General features: G+C 42.2%; 1 protein-coding gene across 2 annotated transcripts in view; it reads left to right on the top strand.

The window, feature by feature from the left end:
- Positions 1 to 22,039, top strand: part of FUOM (fucose mutarotase) — a 39,392-nt gene that overhangs the window by 5,442 nt on the left and 11,911 nt on the right. The window contains exons 3-5 of one of the 2 annotated variants that reach the window (XM_043986570.1): positions 2,363 to 2,433; positions 3,201 to 3,302; positions 11,456 to 11,694. In XM_043986570.1, coding sequence (XP_043842505.1) covers positions 2,363 to 2,433; positions 3,201 to 3,302; positions 11,456 to 11,584 — 302 coding nt within the window. In that variant the 3' untranslated portion in view covers positions 11,585 to 11,694. Of the gene's footprint in view, positions 1 to 2,362; positions 2,434 to 3,200; positions 3,303 to 11,455; positions 11,695 to 22,039 lie in introns of those variants that run through there. The other variant, XM_043986569.1, reaches the window with a different exon arrangement.

The following is a 22,039-nucleotide window of genomic DNA, read 5'->3' as shown; positions in this document are numbered from 1 at the left end:
GTGGACTTGGAATCAGGAAGACCTCAGTTCAAAACCAGCCTCAAATACTGATTCTCTGCAAGCATCAAGGGCAACGGACTTTGCTTCTGTCTGCCTCATTTTCTCCAGCTGTAAAATGGAGATAATGTGCCTCTGGGAAAGGGACTTGACTTATTTCTGTCTCTGTTTCCTCAACCGGAGAAGAAAACGATGATAGTACCTCAGGGAGACCTGAGTTCAAATTCGGCCTCAGACACTTGACACTAGCTGTGTGACCCTGTGCAAGTCACTTAACCCTCATTGTCTTCACATGTATAATTGCTATGTTGCTTGCCTTCTCAGTGCGTGGGGTGAGGCAGTTTAGAACTCAGAATTTAAAAAGAAAAGAATGCCAAGAAGTTCCCATCCTGGCACCTTCCACCGCTTGCTTGCAGATCTGTCCTCTAGGCTCAAATAGCACTAACCTAATCCCTTTTCCACAAGAAAACCCTGCAAATACTTAATAGTTATCTTGTCTCCCTTAAGTCTTCTCTCCAGCCTAGTCATTACATGACTACCAGATGAAAAGCCTTGTACTTGGGACCAAACTAAATACAGAGAGAAAATAAACCCTTGCCTCTGTGAATCTTCCCTTCTGTGACATTTTAAAAGTTCAACAGGGTCAGCTAGGTGGTGCAGTGGATAGAGCACTGGCCCTGGAGTCAGGAGGACCTGAGTTCAAATCTGGCCTCAGACACTTAATACTTACCAGCTGTGTGACCCTGGGCAAGTCACTTAACCCCAATTGCCTCACTAAAAAAAAAAAAAAAGTTCAACAGACATTCCTGGGTAATTGATCACTTTATTAATAATGTGAGCATTTTATTAATAAATGGAAGGATTATTTGGCTGTCTCATGGACCAAAGACAATAATGGCAGGTGGTTGGGTTCATAGCTTATTATACTCTCTGAAAAGTGTGTGTTCCAGAGGATGGCAATCAATTGTGATTGGTTAACAATAAATGATAGGTGGGCCTATGCTAATGAGGAGCTGGGAGAGTGACATCGTGTTCCTCTTGGACAAAGGGACTACCTTTACACCCAGACCACCTAGGGCCTTGGGCAAACTAGACAAAAAATCTATATCTCCCACCCAAGCCTGAGCTGAAGACAATGGGCTGGAGTTTCACCTTAGATTAAATTCCTTGTAAGGTCCTGTGGGGTAACAATAACTACATTGAGGAGAGAGTGAATTCAGTCTCATTATCAGTAATGTCCTTCAGAGACTGACCTTTGAAATGAGGACTTAAGAAAACAGGGAACCCTGGATCTCCCCAGGTGATTGGTTACTAACAATCATTTCCCTCACTTCCAAGGGAAGTGGCACACATACAGATGACTTGACCCAGTGCTGTAACACAGGCTGATAGCTATGAGGATGAGGGGAACTTCCTCAGAGAAGGCTCTCTGCTGTAATCAGCTGTATGAACTTTCTCAGTGATAATAAAAGGAATTATTCCATCTGGGGGAACAGCTCATGTTTCATCTTTCTGGACCTCAGTTTCCTTATCTGTAAAAGGAATAAATTGAACGGAATCCTTCTCCTTTTATGATTAATGCTAATCAAGCTAGGGAGAGAACTTCAGAGTGCCCTTACAGATAGAGTCAACCTTTTTCGGGTCCACAAATTTTTTGGCCAACCTGCCTAGTTTCTCACCATTCCTAACCACTGCCTGTTCCCTATAGCATGGCTAAAGAGAATGCAGACATCTGCTCATGGAAAGTCCATTCAGAATTAGTCCCTTATGTTTCCCTATCTCTCCTCCAAAACCCATGTGAAATATTAGTTATAGGCATATTGAAAGGAGAGGTTATATCATGTTTACAGCGGTGCGATTAGTCTGGATCAAATGGTTAGAACATTGTAGACTTGATTCTCATATTGGACAGTTGCCCTCCTCTGAATATGTCCTTCCTAGATTGTGATAATCAGAGCTGAACACAGTACTCTAGATGGAGCCTGACCAGGGCAGAGTGCTTTGGGACCATCACTACCTCTTTGGTCCTTGGAGTGTTACCTAACTTAGTCCAATAATATCAAATTAGCTTTTCTTTTTTTTTGGCCTGGCTTTCAGTGTTGCTCTCATATTCTAATAAAACACTGGATGAGAAAGTGCTTTGAAAAGTATTGAAGCATTTTAGGGATGTAAAGGATTGCTCTTAACCATGATAGGAGGGAAGATCTCAGAGGAAGTGGTAGCCACAATACCTCTTCACCAGGCAAGTTGGATAAAGCTGTATGATCAGGTTTCCCTGTCCCAGAAGCCTCTGCTCATAACCTCCCTTGCTTAGCCTTGCCGTCCCCACTGTCCCACTCCAATGAAGCTGTCTTTGTGGTTGCAGGCTTGAGCATCCCACAGCTCCTGGAGTCCATCCTGAAGCTGCTCCCCTTGGATACTTATGAGCCAAATTCGGTAAGAATTCCTTTGAGGCCCTGGGCTATGGGATAGAGATACCAAGACAGCTGAGCTATCTGGGAGCTTCTGAGGTCACACCTGCTAAGTGGGGGAGACCTGGGTTCAGTTCTGTGAGCCTGGACACTATTTTGTCTGTGCCTCAGTTTCTCCCTAACTGGAAAAATTTTTATTTGCCCTCACCCATGCCCTCTCCTTTAAATAATAGCTTGTAGCTAACATTTATACAGTGCTTTAATAAAAACAAAATTTAATTAATGCTGTTTTGCTATTAACTATATATAAGACCTTGGGTCAATCATTTCCTGCCCTCTGGGCCTCTATTTTCTCATCTGTGAAATGAAGGGTTTGGGCTTCATGTCAGGGGGAAAGGGCCCCTTATCTTCCTAAGTTCCATAAGTGGAATGTGCTACTTCAGGTGGTAGTAGCCTTCCCATCACTGGTCGCTTTTGATAAAAGGCTGGATAAGCCATTGTTGAGGACGTTTTAGCTGTGATTCTATTTTGGGTGTGATTTGAAGTAATGGCCACAGAGGGCCCTTACAGCTCTCACATTCTGTGATTCTGTGATTCCCCGATCTGGACAGTACTTTCGCCTTGGATATTCTCTGAATCTACAACTCTACCATCCTATTCCCACTTTTGACCTGAATGCCCATGAGTACTTTCCTCCTTGTCCTCTCATTGGATACAGCCCACAATAAAGTCATTGGGATATGTGCTAATTAGTCAGGGAATACTGACCACCTCTTCCCATCTGCTTTACAGGTGGTCGTCATGGACCTGGTGGAGAGCGACAAGGCCAAAGGCCTCCAGACACCTGATGTGTGGCAAACCTACAAGAGCCTGTTGTCTCAGGCCGGCTTCAGTGTGAGTTCCCTGACTCTTCGGTCACATAATAAGGAAAAGGATGGGTAGGGGACAAGGACTCAAGTGGGAAAATCTCTCTGCCGGTTCTCATGTTGACATGGGTTTCTGAGGGTCATCAGTGACAGACATCTTACCCTCTCCCAAACCTACTCGAAGTGACTTGCTGTGTATTTCCCTTCGTTGTTGTGTTTCACTGTTTTAGTCATGTCTTACTCTTCAAGACCCCACTTGGGGTTTTCATGGCAAAAATACTGGAATGGTTTGCCACTTCTCCTTCTCCAGCTCATTGTACAGATGAGGAAATTGAGGCAACTAAGGTTAAGTGACTTGCCCAGAGTCACACAGCCAGTAAGTGTCTGAGACCAGATTTGAACACAGGAAGTTGTTTTCCTGACTCCAGGCACAGCTACCCTTTATTCAGTTTATATTTATATTTGTACTTATCTCCCTGATTAGCATATAAACCCTTTGTGAGTAGGGACCTTTTCATTCTTTATATTCATTCTGCCACAGTGAGAGGCACAAAGTAAGTAGGCAATTATTAAGTAATATTTAGCATTTTTATAGTGCTTTGGTTTGTGAAGCACTTTCTGTATGTTATCTCTCTCTCTCTCTCTTTTTTTTTTTTGGTGAGGCAATTGGGGTTAAGTGACTTGCCCAGGGTCACAGAGCTAGTATGTGTTAAGTGTCTGAGGCTGGATTTGAACTCAGGTGCTTCTGAATCCAGGGCCAATGCTCTATCTCCTGCACCACCTAGCTTCCCCTATGTTATCTCTTTTCATCCTTGCAACAACCCTGTGAGGTAGGCACTTATTTTTTTTTTTTTAAGTTGTAGAAACAGAGACTGAGAGAACTTAAATGACTTGCTGAGGGTCATAGAGCTAGTAAGTGTCTGGGAGGGACTTTAACCTGATTCATCCTGACTCCAAGTCCAATACTGAGCCACCTCACTGCCCACAAAATGTTTGTTGATTGACACTAAATAACATCAATCTAAATTAAACAATGGCTGTTGCACATGGGCTTTCTCTGAGGAAGAGCAGTATCCTTCCCTCCCTTGAGTTTTGGGCTTCAAAGACAAGTCTCCTCGCACCAGGATCTTTGCTCCTACCCCCAACAACAACAACGAAATTGTTCTTCCTAGTCTCTGGACTAGGAATCAGGAGAAGTGAAATATAGTTCCTATACACCATTAACTGTGTGTTATTCTCAGTCTCCTTTTATGTCAAATGCATATAATATTCCTTTCCTTACCTTTTAGATGATGCTCTAATGTGAAATCCCTTTGAAATGTCTGTAGAACCATATAAGTGAGAGGTGGTGGAGTTGAGACCAGTGCTAACAAACTCAAATGGAAACAGAGGTCACCAACTGATACTAGAGGACACCTGTGAGCTGCGTGTTGACTTAGTTTTTAAATGTAATATTATCTATATTTTACTGTGTTTTCATTTATTTTGCCAATATTTCCCAACTATTTTTTAATCTGGTTTGGCCAGCACAGCCACATGTGGCTGAGGCAGCATGTTTAGGAAGTCGGTTATAGAAGAAGATAGAGTGGTAGAGGAATAAGGATGGGCCTGGGTGTGGTCATGGACAAGTCATTTGACCTCCCAACCTCAGTTTCCTCATCAGTGAAATTGGGACAATCACTGTAATATTGACACACACATACACACACACACACACCCCGCAGGGCAAAGAGGGTTAAGTAACTTGCTCAGGGTTATAGAGCTAGTAAGTGTCAAGTGCCTGAGGCTGTATTTGAACTCAGGTCCTCCTGAATCCAGGGCTGGTGCTCTATCCACTGCGCCACCTACCTGCCCCCCCCCCCAACACTGATTTAACAAGGTTATTGTAAGGACCAAATAAGATTAGGTATTGAAAGTGCTTTGTAAACCCTAAAGCATTGTAGGGACTCTTGCTGTTATTAAATGCAAAGTGTCATCTTTTTTTTTTTTTTTCACCTGCCTTGGAAAGGTGTGGGAGGATGATAAGTTAGCATCTGGAGGGGAGGCTGGTTGAACAGCAGGGGGTGCCTCAAATTGATTGAGAATAATTCCTTTAGAAGCTTGGTGAGCAGGAACAAGTCACGACATTTCTCTAAGCCCCATATTCTTCTTGTATAGAAAGAAGTATTATCACACTTGTGATAGAAATTGTTCCAAAGATTCATTGATGGGTGCTGCTGCCCATCATACCCATCAACAAACAGAAAAATGGGAAAACTGGCTTGTGATATGCTCAGAGAATAGATCCACAGTATCAAAAAAAAAAAAAAAAGCCAGTGGGCTCCAAGCAGCAACCTTAAACTCCATTATATAGATTTTGACTGGAAGATACAATAGAGGGAAGAAGGAGAAAATAAAGATTTATACATCAAAGAACAGATACCAAAAGGAGAAGATCAACACGAGATAAAATAATAAACTGGTCAGTAAACCCTGGGGATATAGCTGAAATTTGCAGACTAACCATTAACACCAGAGCTGTACTAAAAAAAAGGGGTGGGGGGGTGGGGAGAGCAGTTAGGTGGCACAGTGGATACAGTACCGACCCTGGAGTCAGAAGTACCTGAATTCAAATCTGGCCTCAGACATTTAACACTTACTAGCTGTGTGACCCTGAGCAAGTCACTTAACCCCAATTGCCTCACTAAAAACAAAACAAAACAAAACAACAAAAAAACCAAAACACCAGAGCTGTAGCTAGTTATGTTACATGTTCATCTTAAGTAAAAAAAAAGCTGTGCCAGAAATTATCTTTTCACTAAACAGTTAATCACTTGAGCTACAGTCTGAGGTCTCATTTTTTTTTTTTTTTGTGACTTCCTTGTCTTAAAAATGGCAGTCCTGGAGGCAGCTAGGTGACACAGTGGATAAAGCACCAGCCCTGGATTCAAGAGGACCTGAGTTCAAATTCGGCCTCAGATACTTGACACTTACTAGCTGTGTGACCCTGGGCAAGTCACTTAACCCTCATTGCCCCCCCCCCCCCAAATGGCAGTACTGCATCAGAAATTCTTTTAAGACATACTCATAATGGCCACTTTTGAAGGTGGTTGTGAAGATTTTATGACATAATCAGGTATCTGGGTGGCATAGTGGATAGAACAACAGCCACAAAAAACAGTAACTAGCATTTATATAATGCTTTGAGGTTTGCAAAGCTCTTTATAAACATGACCTCATTTTATCCTCCTCACAGTGACCCTAGGAGGTTGGTACTCTGATTATCCCCAATCTACAGATGAAGAAACTGAGGTACAGAGAAATTAAAGTGACTGGCTCAAGATCACACAGTTTGAGTCTAAGGTCACCTTTGAACTCAGGTCTCCATCTTTGAGTCCAATGATATCCATGGCATCACCTAGCTGCCCCTCATGGGATTCAGGTGCTTGAAGTTGGAGTTAGGAAGATCAAATCTTGTCTCAGACTATTGGAGTTAGGAAGATCAAATCTTGTCTCAGACTACGTTACCCTGGGCAAATCACTTGACCTCTCTCAGCCTCAGTTTCCTCATCTATAAAATGGGGATAATAACAGGATCTACCTCCCAGAATTATTGTGAGGATCGATCAAATGAAACAACATTTGTCAAAGGACCTTAGCGCAGTGCCTGGCACACAGTAGGTGCTATATGAATATTTATTGCCTCCCTCCACAAAACTTTTTTTTATACCTAGTAGGGTTTTTTTTTTAAATCTTAAAAATATTTGATTTTTTTCCTCAATTACATGCAGAGGTAATTTTTTTTTTTATGGGGCAATGAGGGTTGAGTGACTTGCCCAGGGTCACACAGCTGGTAATTGTCAAGTGTCTGAGGTCGGACTTGAACTCAGGTCCTCCTGAATCCAGGGCCGGTGCTTTATCCACTCTGCTACCTAACTGCCCCCCCCCCCAGAGGTAATTTTCAATATTTATTTTTGTAAGATTTTGTGTCCTCAATGCTTTTTTCCCCCCATGCTTTAGAATTGTGTTCCAAATTCTCTTCCTTCTTCTCTCCCCACCCCCATCCCCTTTAAGAGGGGAAGCAATCCAATGCAAGTTATATGTGTGTCATCATGAAAAACATTTCTATATTAGTCAGGAGTCCACAAAGTTTTTGACCCAGTTCTACACTCATGGCTTAATCATGTTCTGCAAATAGAGATCAGGATAGGGACTGGACCTAGTATCAGGAGCCCCTCAGTGACATGTTCTCTGCAACAGATAATCTTGGAGAGATTGTAGCCGCAATAGGACCTGAAGAGAGCAACTAACTTGCCCAGGGCCACAGAGCCAATGTAGGTCAGAGATGAGACTTGAACCCACGTATTCCTGACTTTAAGGCTGGCTCTCTCTCCAATACATCATGTTGCCTTTGCATTGTAAAAGTAAAAAATAAATACAAATTTAGGGAAAAGGCAAGACTAATTGAATGTTCACAGGGAAAAATGTTTTTTATTTAAAACCCATTACCAAGCACAATGCTATCAGGAACAACTGATATAAAATGCAGCATTTTCCAGGGAGATGATTAAACCTGCCAGTGTTGTACCAATTTTTAAATCTATTATCATCCTTTGATGGCTTTCAAGTAAAAGAGAGTTATGTCAAAGCAATACAGGAATCAATGTATATTGGTAACATCGATTTATATTTTATAGTTTAACTGAAAAACAAATTAAAATAGGCTACTTTATCTTGTGGGAATTTTCCCCATTGATATAAAAATGTCATTTGGACTCTATAAGTATAAAATTCTTAATATGTGCCTGTGAAAAGTAGAAACTGAAGGGTTTGAGCTTGAATTCTGTAACGATTGGAATAACGCCACCTGCTGGATACTTACTGTAGAAGAGTTCTGCCCATGAGGCGAAGGTCTTTGAGGGCAAGACCAGGAGTCTTTTCTTCAGGAGTCAGGAAGTGACGCGGACTAGTGGGAGGAGGAAGGAAGAGACTGGCGCTCAGTCTCGCTCTCTTTCCTCTGGACTCTGGCGGAGAGCGGAGCTAGAAATGTGCTCTCCCTTTAATAGATAGGAATCTAGGCCTTTCTCTCTCTCTTTACCAAATTCTTATTCTCCTTAATAAATGCTTAAAAGTCTAACTCTTGCTAAAGCTTATAATTTATTGGCGACCACTCATTAGATATTTTAGACAGATAGTCTGTCTAAAATATCTAATGAGTGGTCGCCAATAAATTATAAGCTTTAGCAAGAGTTAGACTTTTAAGCATTTATTAAGGAGAATAAGAATTTGGTAAAGAGAGAGAGAAAGGCCTAGATTCCTATCTATTAAAGGGAGAGCACATTTCTAGCTCCGCTCTCCGCCAGAGTCCAGAGGAAAGAGAGCGAGACTGAGCGCCAGTCTCTTCCTTCCTCCTCCCACTAGTCCGCGTCACTTCCTGACTCCTGAAGAAAAGACTCCTGGTCTTGCCCTCAAAGACCTTCGCCTCATGGGCAGAACTCTTCTACAGTAAGTATCCAGCAGGTGGCGTTATTCCAATCGTTACAATTCAAAGGTTGTTATTGATTTTTTTTTTTCGGGGCAACAGGGGTTAAGTGACTTGCCCAGGGTCACACAACTAGTAAGTGTCAAGCGTCTGAGGCCGGATTTGAACTCAGGTACTCCTGAATCCAGGGCCAGCGCTTTAACCACTGTGCCATCTAGCTGCCCCCTGTTATTAATTATTGATTGAGAGTATTGGGAATTTCTGATATACTTTTGTTTTTCAGATTCCATTCTACATGTTTCTTTTTTATCTGCCTTTAATTGGCAATCTGATGTTCACATTTTCTACCACCCTTAAAGGCATGGTATTGATGCTATGAGAGGTAGCATGACATAGTGAATAGGCCTCTGGACTTAGAGTCAGGAAGACCTGGGTTTGAATCTTAGCCCCTGACACTTACTAACTGTGTGACTCTGGGTAAGTCACTTACCCTCACTGTGCTTCAATTTCCTTATATGTAAAATGAGGGGATTCGACTTAATAGCTTTAAAAGTTCTTTCTATATGCTTCCATTGTTTTTCTGAAGGTTTTAAAGACCTTTCTCAATCCATCTCTGCCTCAGTGGTATTTAATACTCATCTTTAGGATTATTCCCAGACATCTCCTCCTTTCTTCCTATGGCCCTATACATTGGCGATGGATCTAGCATATACCATTCTGTACGGGTCCTTAGATGTTTTTGTATACTCAGTCAAATAATTCATTTATTCATGAGGGTTATAGCGGATATCAGCTTTTTGGAATTACTCTGTAGTTGGTCTATCAGTTGATTCTGCGCTAACAAACTAAAAAAAAAAAGGCTTTTTTGAAATTCTATTCTGAGTATGCCCATCTCTACTTCAAAGTTGTTTTAGACGTTGGCATTATTTTTTGCCATCTGTTTCATTATTATGCAATGTTCCTGGTGTTCGTGCTAGGTGTAACTTTTCACTGTTTCCAGGTTCGTGTGCTTTTTTTTTTCTTCAGATTTAAATCACTCTGTAATTTCCACTTTTAGTTCATCTAATCTGGGAACGGGGATGAAGTTATTTCTTCATATTGCTGTACACTAATGTGCAATACCTTGCCATGCGACTTAGAGCTGAAGATATTGTTGAAACAAGCAATATGGAATCTTTGTCTGACCCCATTCATTTCTTAGTTTCCTAAAACCAGTTACATTTCTTTGGGGGTATGTCATCATCAAATTGGTAATTATAATGCTGGTGTCTCATTTGCCGTGAGGTCATATGAGCGCCTAATGTCTAATGCCATGGCTTTGCAAACCATAAAGCACTGGGTAAATTTTAAGGATTGTGGTTATTACTAATAATGAGTAGTGTATACATTATGGGGCTGTCGTCATGTTCAAATGATAGGAGGCATGTGAAGGACTTTTGATACAATGGAAAGTGCACCAATTCCAGAGTTAGAAGATCTGAGTTCAAGTTCCTACCACTGACTCATTGGCCAGGTGACCCAGATTCAGGTTATTTATCTCCTTGGACCTCAGTTCCCTCATTTGTAAAGTGAGGGGCCTCTGAGGTACATTCCAGCTCTCGAAGGATGATCCTGTCTTCATTCTGTCTATTCTTTTTTTTGGAGGGGGGGGGGCAATTGGGGTTAAGTGACTTGCCCAGGGTCACACAGCTAGTAAGTGTAAAGAGTCTGAGGCTGGATTTGAACTCAGGTCCTCCTGAATCCAAGGCCAGTGCTCTATCCACTGCGCCACCTAGCTGCCCCCTGTCTATTCTTTTTATTAATATTATTATTGTTAACCCTCTTCCAAATTTCCCTATTACTGTCCAGTATGCCATCACCCTCCCAGTCACCCAAGCTCACAACCTCTAGGTCATCCTCAATTCTTTTCTTGTATATACCATATTAGCCAAGTCTTTTCATTTCTACCTATGCGATGTTCCTTGTTCAGGTCCTTTAGCTCTGCTCACACAGTCATCCTTCTGGTGCAGTCTTTCAGCACCTCACACTAAGAGCTCACTGGTTGATCTCCCTACCTCCCCTCTCCCTGTTCTAGTCTGTCCTCAGCTGCCCAAGTGATCTTCTTGAATTGCAAGTCAAACTACTTCCCCCCTCAATAAACTCCCAGAGCTCCCTATCACCTCTGGAATCAAATGTAAAATCCCCGGACTTGTAAATTACTTTACAACCTGGCCCTTTCTTACCTTTCCAGTCTCCTCACACTTGACTTCCCTTCTCACTGACTACAATCCAGCAACAATGACCATCTCGATGTTCCTCACACATAACCAACACCCCATCTCTCAGCTCTGTGCCATTTCACCGGCTTTGCCCCATACCCAGAATGCTCTTTGCCTTTGCCTCTGCTTCCTGGCTTTCTTCAAGATACAGCTCAACTTCACCTTCTGTGAGAGGTCTTTTCTTGTCCCCTCCATATCTAGTACTTTCCCTCTGGGATTACCTCCCATTTAAATCATATGTATTTTATATACACAGAGTTGTTTACATGCTCCCTCTCCAATTAGAATGTGAGCTCTTTGAGGACAGTCATCTTGTTTTTGCCTTTCCTTGAATCCACCCAAGCCTAGCATGGTGCCTGGTATGCAGTAGGTGCTTAATAAATGCTTATTGATTAATTGACTGATATTATAAGCCCCTCAACTGCAGGCTGATGGCCACGACTCTCTGCTCTATTTTCACAGCCTCATTGCTGCGATTTCTCTGATCACATTCTTCATTGGCTCCAGCTTCCAGCCCTGCACATCTGCCCAAGTGTCCATGTAGTACTCTGCTTTATAGATTCCCAGCCTATAACTTCTGCCCTTAATTAGTTCTCATGGACTTAGGCCTGGTGGACAGCTTGGACTGGTTGAGATCGAATGTGGCATCGACTTAATTGTTGGGGTCAGACTTAAGACTGCAGTCACTGTTCCAAACCGAGGAATGAAAATTGCTGCATTTTAATTTTTGGCACAAGGAAGAACTACGCTCCCATACTCTCCATCTCCATCCGACTCACCGTTCGTTCCTTCTTTCTCTCTCCTTCCTCTGTGAATCTCATACCTCTGAGGCCTTTGTTCAGTAAACGGCTATTTCTTCAAAGTTCCCCTGGTCTTCACGAATAATTTCTGTCCTGGTATTTGTAGAAAGAAAGCAGGTAATAAATCATAGTTTCAGAGCTGAAAGGGGCTTTTGAGGTCAGTGAGTCGATAAGCATTTATTAAATACCTACTATGTGCCAGGTATTCTGTTAAATCCTGGGAATACAAAGAAAGGCAAAAGACACACTCTGCTCTGAGTAGCTGCCGTCTAATGGGGGAGATAGTCTAAGGTCATTTAATCCAACCTCTTCCTTTTGTGGATGAGGAAACTGAGTGCCACAGAGGGTAAGTGACACAGCTAATAAATGTCAGACTCAAGATTTGAACTCATGTCTCCCTCTTATGCTCATTGCTTTATCCACTGCTGTAGGGTCCACATCCCTTTTGTCTCCCTCCTTGTTTTTTCCTCCTTCAACTCAGAGAGACCTTCTCCTTCTCCTTTGTTTGACTCTTCCAAGGTGACAGCAGGTAGGGCCGGCCTCAGCTTCCTTTGTGATAGTAACATAATTACATGGTATTGGATCTCTCCCCTCACCATTATTGCCACATCATCCTGAGGGGCTGGGGGAGAGTAGAGCATCTGTTGTCCTCTGCTACATTATTATCCTGCCTTTATCTCCCATCCCCAGGAATTCTGGCAGTTTGTTACTGACTGTTTCCAGTCTGGGAAAGAGCAACTTAAATAAAAATGGGGTTTTTGTCATTCCGAGGCCTCAGGAATGCCCCCAACTGTGGTCATTCATGCAGTAAATTCCGGGTACCTCTGGAAAGGACACTGGCCTGGCCATTAGGTGATGAGGGCTTCATTCATGGCTCAGGCAGTCATGAGCCATGTAATCATGGGTAGTTCATATCACTTCTCTGAATCCATTTCCCCCTTCTGTGAAAGGAAGGGGCCCAGTCAGATCTTCTCTATGCTTGACTTCTAAGTTCAAATTCTACAATTCTAAGCAAATGCCTTCGGCCCAATTTAAGAGGAAAATTGAGGCACAGATGGCTTCAACTGTCATGCCCACTGTCCCCTACCTACTCTGAAGCTATGCTGGGGACTGGCAATAGATTCTCACGTTGATTGATTTTCTACTGATCAGAGAGCTGTATACTCAGCATCATGGAGAGATAAAAGATCTTGTGAACCTGGAGTCAGAAAGACCTAAGTTCAAATCCAGTCTCAAAAACTCATTACAAGTCACTTCACCCATGTGGAAATCAAACCTTCTAGCAGCAGGATGGTACAATGAATAGAGAGCACGGGACTTATGTCAGAAAGACCTGAGATACTAGCTGTGTGACCTTGGACAAGTCATTTAACCTCTCTCTGCCTCAGTTTCCTCATCAATAAAGTAGAGATAATAATAGCAACTACCTCCCAGGGTTGTTGTGAGTCTTAAACAAGATGGCATATGTGAAAAGAATTGCAAACCTTAAAGCTCTATACAAATGCAGGGTATTTATTATTATCTAATGAAAGAGAAGGGATAAACACATAAACATTGATTGAGGAGAATTGCAAAAACCACACACACACACATGTGGTTTTTGCAATATATATATATATATATACATATATATATGAATTTGTATGTGTATGTGTGTGTGTGTGTATATATATATATATATGTGCTATATAAGTATATGTGTGTGCATGTGTGTGTATGTATGTATAGTCCACAACAGCCTTCCAGGTGGTCTGTATGCTTGTCTCTTGTGATATTTATGTTTATAATATGGATGCATCTCTTTTCTATGTCTGGCATGAATTAATAACTTACTTATAGTTGATGAAAATCAGACGTTGTTTCACTGGTGCCCATCTCATCAAAAACAGCTGCATTCTTCTCGTTGTGTTTTTCCAGTGGTAAGCAAGAGACTGGGCTGATAGGTGGCTCCCAGAATTCTTTGCTCTACTGGCCAAAGGATCTTAGGCTTTCAGGTAGGCAGGGAACTTTGACTAAGTAAATGATGTGTATAAGAGCCAGTAAAGTGGGGAAACACTGGCTAGAATTTCAGGGGAATGGGTCTTGCACCTGGATCTTTTCTGGGTCTTGTACCTGGCTTTTTTGGGGATCACTTAAGTGCTTTGGGGAGATGAGTGTGTCTGTGAACCTCTGACTACCTCACAGGGCTTATATGAAGATGAGTGAGATATCATGGGAATAGGTTCTTTGAGTTCCTGTAAAGAAAAGTTCCAGATAGAAAGTGGTTGGAGTGGGGGTGGGGGGAGTGGGGAGGGAGGGAGGGAGGGAGGGAGGCAGAGAGATACTGGAAGGAGCAGAGAAGGAGAGAGGGGGAGGAGAGGACAAAAAAAGAAGACAGAGTGATGGAATTTTTTTTTTTTTTATTGTAGTTTCCTAGGTAGGTTTATCTAGTGGATAAAATGCTGGTCCCTTTAAAAGGTTCAATTTTGTCGCTTCTGTTGGAATCCTAAAGTCCTGTCTCTCATGTAGGGGCACTGTTGTATCTCTCCCCAGGTATGGCTATGTTTTAGGGAATTACCTCAGTTGTATCTCAGCAGGCGGCCTCATTTCTGGGGACCATAGCAATATCCACAATATTCAATAGGAAAATGAAACAGTAAGTGCATATAAATGGCAAACTGGATTCCCTTGTGAATCTCTCTGATGATCAAAGCCAGAGCCTGCAGAGCACAGAAAAGACTAGTTGTGGGTGGAATCGATGTGTCTCAGGACTGCATTTGTACCTTCAGTTTGGACCTGCATCTCTGATTGTTAGTCTAGGAAGGAAGTCCTGAACCTCAACTCTGGTCCTTTCCCTTGGCAGGGACCTTGGCTTCTTCCCTCCTCATTCTCTTCTACCCCTGCTCCTTTCTGTATCTCTTCTGGGAATTGAGTGTGTGTGTGTGTGTGTGTGTGTGTGTGTGTGTGTGTGTGTGTGTGTGTGTGTATACACACTCCTGACTCCTATTCATCCAGGGTTTCCTCTAGGGAGGAGACCAAGACACGTTAGTGTGCTTGGTCATGCTTCTGGGACCGGGCTATTTGTTCTGTGGTCAGGGACGACATCAGTGCTTAAGCATGATGAGCCAAACACAGCTGTGCTAGGCATTGTTGGAAGCTGTTCTAAGCCCGGGTATCTGGATAGTGCCAGTGATTGACCTGGCACAAGGAAAAGGTCCGATGGTTTACCTAGCTGGTCAGGATATAGTCAAATAATGTTTGAGCAATAGTCAAGTTAGGGTCTACCTGACTCAAGATGTGTCCTTTCCCTTATACAATCTTGTTTTTCTGACTCTTTGGCCCCTTCTCTGTTTTATAGCCTTGTTTATCTGCTTCTTCCTAATCAAATTCTTGCTAAGCTCACTGCCCTTAGAGCACGTATCTCATTGGGGACTGCTTTAGTGCCTGGCCAAAACCGATAACCACAAAAGCTAACACAGTCTTAGGTTACATTAAGAGAGACACAGTGTCCAGGGCTAAGGAGATGATACTCCAGTAGTACTCTCCCCTGTTCAGACCACATCTATAGTAACTATTCATTTCTGGGTGTCGTTTTAGGAAACACCGCCCTACAGGAGGATACATTAACTACTCTTTGGGGTCAGTCATTCATCCAGTTCTGAATCTACTCAACTTCATTCTAATCAAATCCACAGCTGCCATCTTATACTAGAGGGTAAACTAAGAAACTGTCAGATGCTTGGCAGAAATCCAGACATGATCATACCTTATGATGTCTAAAGGAAACGTGGGTGTTTAGCTTGGAGAAGAGACTTTGGGAATGGGCATGATAGCGTTTGAAGGGCTGTCAACTGGAAGAGAAAGTGGACTTACTCAGCTTGACCCAGATGGCAGAACCATGAACAATGGATGGACAATTTAAGTTTGAAGTCTGGGAATAACCTACCAGAATGGGATCCCTTAGGAAATATTAGGTTCTCCTCCCTTAATCAAAGCCTATATGGCCACTAGTTGGGTATGTCTCAGAGAGGCTTCTTGGTTGGGTATAGATTGGATTAGTTGGCTTCTGAGAACCTTTCCAACTCTAAGCTTTAGTAATTCTGTCAAAAGGCTCACCTATGGGTAGGGAAAACATCATCACTGGGTTGGCAGATCAAGTATCTAAGGTGCCTAAAGTTTCAAAGGGCCCGTGGTAATTTACTGGACTAAATTGGAAGTGTTTGTAGGCTTTTCACTTGGGCTTCCTAGTGTGAACTCAACCTTCCCCATTTGCTGTGGGTGGTGTCTGTACCTTATAACCCCGAAATGACAGTAGCTTAATCTGTTCCTTAATCCCCCAAATGGCTTTAGTTCCCACTGCTGGGAGGGTTTGGATAAGAAGCTCGTGCTTCTGAGAAAACAAGCCTTCTACCCAGTGCAAGCATCATGGCATTAAGGAGGCCATACTGAACATAATTTTCCTTCTCCTCTGAGAAGGACATTTACTGACTTTAAGCCTGGACTTGGGAACAGCTTTGTCAACTTCCCTTATTTGCACTTGAAATGAATTTAGCTTATTTTGTATGTACTGTAGACATTTCCTTTGAATGCCTTCGCTCTGCCAGATGGCTCCGTGGAATTTGTGGCTTGCAGAATAGCAGGCGTCTGACCAATGGAAGGATTTTTATGTTTGTTTTTAGCCGGTTGTTTTAAGGTGGTAGAAGGGAGGAAGGGATGAGAGGTATGTCTGCAACTGGGGCAGACCCGACGTTTAATATATGGTTTGGAAAATTGGTCAAGTTGTTAGATAACTGGGTTGTAATCATGGAATTCGAGATTTGGAGGGGTCTTCAGCAGCCATGTATTTAGTAAAACCCATGCCCAAAAGGAATCCCTACTATACCCGACAAGTGACTATCCAGCCTCTGATCTGGGATAGGGGAAAAATATAGACTTTGGAACCAGAGGGCTTGAATTTTAATCCCTCCTCTGATAGTCACTGTTCTTGTGACCTTGGGAAAAGTAATTTACCCTCTCTGAGCCTCAGTTTCCCCATCTATAAAATGAGAATGGCCTCTGAGGTCTCTTCTAGCTCTAGAACTATGATGCTGTGACCTGCACTGAGGGAGAACCCATCACTTCCTAAGGCAGCCTGTTCCATCGTTTTCAGCTGAAAAAATTAAAATGATTTATTATAGTCATATGAAAATTGCTCCAAATCACTATTGATTAGAGAAATGCAAGTTTGAACAACTCTGAGGTACCACCTCACCCCTATCAGATTGACTAATATGACAGAAGAGGAAAATGATAAATGTTGAAGACAATGTGGGAAAATGAGGACACCAGTACATAGCTGGTGAAGTTGTGAACTGATCTAACCATTCTGAAGAGCAATTTGGAACTATGCCCAAAGTGCTATAAAATGGCATACCCTTTGATTCAGTAATACCACTGCTAGGGCTTCATCCCAAAGTGATCATTAAAAAAGGGAAAAGGACCTCACATATACAAAAACATTTATAGCAGCTCCTTTTAAGGTGGCAAAGAATTGGAAATCGAGAGAATGACCATTAATTGGAGAATGGTTGAACAAGTTGTGGCATATTAATATGATGGAATACTATTATGCTATAAGAAATGATGAGCAGGAAGCCCTCAGAAAAACATGGAAAGACTTGCATGAAATGATGCTGAGTGAAGTGAGCATAACCAGGAGAACACTGTACACAGTAACACAACATTGTGTGATGATCAACTGTGATAGACTTGGCTCTTCTCAGCAATATAATGATTCAAGACAATTCCAAAAGACTCATGATGAAAAATGCTCTCCACATCCAGAAAAAGAACTACAGAGTTTGAATGCAGATTGACGCATACTTCTTTCACTTTTTTGTTTGTTTGTGGCTTTTCCCTTTTGTTTTGTTTCTTCTTTCACAACATGACTAATATGGAAATATGTTTACATGATTGCACATGGATAGCCTATATCAGATTGCTTGTTGTCTTGGGGAAGGGGGATGGAAGGGAGAGAGGGAGAAAAAAATCTGGAACTCAAAATCTCTTAAAAATGAATGTTGAAAACTATCTTTACATGTAATTGGAAGAAATAAAATACTATTTACAAAAATAAAAAGACAGCCTGTTCCACTTTTAGATAGCTCTAATTGCTAGGAAAAATTTTTTTTCCTGACAATAAGCCTAAAATTCCTTCTTTGCAGCTTCTTCCCGTTGCTCATGGTTCTATGCCGTGGGTCCAAGCAGAAAAAGTCTAAGACATCTTTTCTATGGTAGCTCTTCAAATACTTGAAGATCTCTCTTGTGTCCCCTCAATGTTTCCTTCTATAAGTTAAACATGCCCCATTCCTTCAGTTGATCTTTTTATGACATCGATCCATGGTCTTTCCCCATCTTGGTTGTCTGTGGTGCCCAGAACTGAACTGAATGCTGTACTTGTGGTTTGACTAGGGAGGTATGCAATGGTACTCCTTTAGTCTGGAAATGAACAGATGGGTGAAGACTAAGTCATTATTTGTTTCCATTTAAAGCTGTTAATTAATGAAAATATTACTTTCTTAATGGAATCCAAGATTACCTCAATCTCATACCATTTTTCTTACTTGTGTAAGGGCTGGTCACCCAATGTTGCCAAATGGGGCCCAGGAGATTGACCTCAGTGCTACTTTTAAAGGGGATCAGGAGGAAGCAAGAGGCAGGTTCTTAGGACCATCTAATCTCAGAACAAAGGTGTTTTTCAGTTTTTTTTTCATGGTTGTATTAATTGTGTAAGATGGATGGTTCTCTTTAAGTTCCCTAGGTATGGGAAATATCAAGCCCTCTTTCTTCAACAACTCATTTCAACAAACATTTATTAAGCCCCAGTTATTTTTTTTTTCTTTTTGGTGAGGCAGTTGGGGTTAAGTGACTTGCCCAGGGTCACACAGCTAGTAAGTGTTAAGTGTCTGAGGCTGGATTTGAACTCAGGTCCTCCTGACTCCAGGGCCGGTGCTCTATCCACTGTGCCACCTAGCTGCCCCAAGCCCCAGTTATTTTTAAGACACTATGCTGGGCATTAGGGATATAAAAATCAATCCCTGCCCTTAAGGAATTGATATTCTCCCAGACAGTGCAACCTGTCCACAAACAATAGCAGTCTTTCTGTAAGACACCTTTCTCTCTCTTTTTTTTTTTCATTTTTTGGTGAGGCAATTGGGGTTAAGTGACTTGCCCAGGGTCACACAGTTAATAATTGTTAAATGTCTGAGGTCAGATTTGAACTCGGGTCCTCCTGAATCCAGGGCCAGTGCTCTATCCACTGCGCCACCTAGCTGCCCCCAAGACACCTTTCTCAATGCACCTTAATTCTAGTGCTCTAATTATGAGATTTTCCCCAGTTTGTCCTGTCTATAGCTGGTTTGTCCTTAGGTGTTCTCATTTGCATGTTGTCTTCTCCATTAGATTGTGAGATTCTCAAGGAGGGCAGAGACTGTCCTCTGCTTTTCTTTTTTATCTGCAGCACTTAGCACGGTGTCTGATAGATGGTTGGTACTTAAGGAATGATTATTGGCCAGATTTGATTTCAAAAAAGTAGAGGTCATTGGAGCATCCTTCAAAGAGGAGGTAGGACTTGAACAGAGCTTTGAAAGAGAAGGATTCTGAAGATGAGGGAGTCCATTCCAGGCATTCGGGACAGACTGTACAAGTGCCTGAAGGATAGTGATAAGATGTCAGTGGTAATGAGTATTTTGAAGTTAGCTATTCCATGCCCTTGATTTCCCCAATGAGGGAAGCAGGACCATCGTGGGCAGCAGCTATAGCAGTTGCCAAAAGTCTCCATAAAGTCAGCAGTCCCTCTGTTGTTCCAGGGCTGCCTGTAGGCATCAGATAAAAGCAAGAACCTCTGGGAGAATGTTTATTATAGGTTGGCCCATTGGAGGGAAAGGGTGAGTCACTGAGACATCAGTGCAGCTTTGGAGATCACTGGTTCTCGAGTGGCTTTTATGAATATGTTTGTAATTGCTTGTTTTGGGGTACATCACTAGAGATGTATTGTGTACCAGTCTGTATTACAAGCTACCTGACGTCTTTGATTCATTCAGTGGACAACATCTTTTTATGTCTCCTTTCAGGATAAGAGATCACAAAATTGAGTCTTAAGGTCGGCAAAACTGTGTCCTTGAAAACACCTTTTGAACACTTTATTTTGCACATGTCTGGGTCAGAAGTGTATAGGACCCTCGCAGTCAGAGGTCCAAGGGCCTTGGCATGTTGTGGGCATCATTATGGACTTCCTTGGGCTGCTATCAGAGTTTGGATTTGCTCAGGTTGGATGGTGTAGGTGATACATGGAACAAGCTACCCTTTCTTTCATTACTATGATAGAAAACCCTTTTCAGAGATAGTTTAGTTTATAGAGCCAAAGAGCCAGAGGAGCAGAGGGGTTTGCCAGCAAGTAAAGGCTACTTGACATAAACCACATGGGGCACAGATGCCAAGGTTTGGGTAGAGGAAACAGACAAAAAAACAAGATATCAGAAATAAGTAGAAACACAGACAAAATGATCTCTTGGGTCCTTCTTAGCTCTCAGTCCTAGGATACTATATTCCCATGAACAGATGGATAAAGACTAAGTCATTATTTGTTTCCATTTAAAGCTGTTAATTAATGAAAATATTACTTTCTTTCTAAAGACAGTCATTTCATTCTGCCAGTCTGCTCAAAGTTTCCTTGCTGTTTTTCTTGGACAATTCTCATGATTTTCTTTTTGCAAGCTGAAATCAAGAATGTATGGCTAATCTTAGCCAGATCGATGAAGAGAATTAAATAGCTCCCACTCATGTTGAGTTGCAGGGATTTTTATAGTCCTAATATAATAGTGGAGATCCCAGGGGCGACCAGCTTAGATGCCATTTGAAAATATCATGGGGTTAACTAGTGATGGAAAAGAATGGCCACTCAACCTTGGTGAGTATAGGATGAACTAGTGCTTATTGGCAAAATGTGGGGCTATCCCCAGTATGGCGGTTCATGGTTCTTTAAGAATGGTCCCCCACCAATGGTGGCCTCCCTGAATGAGAGGTAATTCTGTTGCCTCTCAATTAAAGGGATATGCTTTTAATATTTTAAGATGGGTCATAATTCATGGTCACTGTGGCAGGATCCATGAAATTGACTGGACCAGACTCCTGATTATTGGCATTTCCCACTGGACTGGGGGAGTATTTTCTAGTTTATAGTATCATTATGCTGAGAAAGAAGGAACAGTTCAGTCAAGAAAGAGAAGGAAGTTGCTGTCACCAGTCTTTGCCTTATTCCTGTTGAGATCTTAGGTATTAGCTGCCTTATTAGCCAAAGAATCATGGATACATTTTGCAACATGAATCATTATCTCCTTTTTGAATGGGGCTGATTGTCTTGTCTGCCAAGGAAAAGCCATTAGGAGGTAATTGTCACTTAGGGGCTGACAGGCCCTTTGTTAACATGCATATCAGGTACTACCTAGTATTCTGAGCATGAAGCAGAGTAATTCGGCATGAATTCCAAGTAGGAATGTACAAAGAACCTGACACTCCCTGGTAGACATTCATATGGGACTGGGCCCCTTCTGTGGGGGGAGTGGGGGCAATCTGCCTCAGCCCTACCATATGCACATTATCTTGGATATGAGAGTGCTAGCACTTGAAAATAGACAGGACACCCTCAAGTCAGATTGTTGGAATAAAGTGCCTAGGTCTTGCCATCAAAAATTCCAAACACCACATTGCATGTCTATAATAAGGCTAATTTCTTCCTTGCAGACTATAAGAATTCCCAAGATGCTAGGCCCCAGTGGAAAAAGCGCTGGTTCCAGAGTCAGAGCCCTTAGCTTCAAATCCCACCTCTGATACTTACTAGCCATGTGACCTTGTGAAAAGAAGTCAATTGATCTCCTTGGGCCTCAGTTTCCTTGTCTGTAAAATGAAGGGGTTGGACCAGATGGCCTCTGAAGTCACTTCTCGGTCTAGATTGATGACACTAAGGCAGTTTCTAAGAGTATCTATCATTTCTCAGGTACTTCCACCTCTCCTGAAAAATGGCAGAAAGTCATAACCCTTGGTTCACACCACTTTGATGCACTCAGTTCTTGATTTCATGTGGTCTGCTCCTCACTGGAACGATCTGGTATGGAGTCCAAAGGCACCGTGTCCTGACTCACCCTTCTAGCTTCCTTTCAGAAGTCCATTCAAGTTCAAGAGGGAGGCAAGAGGATCCAGGGGACTCTGGGTAAAATATCTGTCATTCTTT

Source organism: Dromiciops gliroides, chromosome 2, assembly GCF_019393635.1.
Source record: "Dromiciops gliroides isolate mDroGli1 chromosome 2, mDroGli1.pri, whole genome shotgun sequence".
Taxonomy (NCBI): Eukaryota; Metazoa; Chordata; class Mammalia; order Microbiotheria; family Microbiotheriidae; genus Dromiciops; species Dromiciops gliroides.
This window is presented reverse-complemented; position numbering and strand designations above follow the sequence as displayed.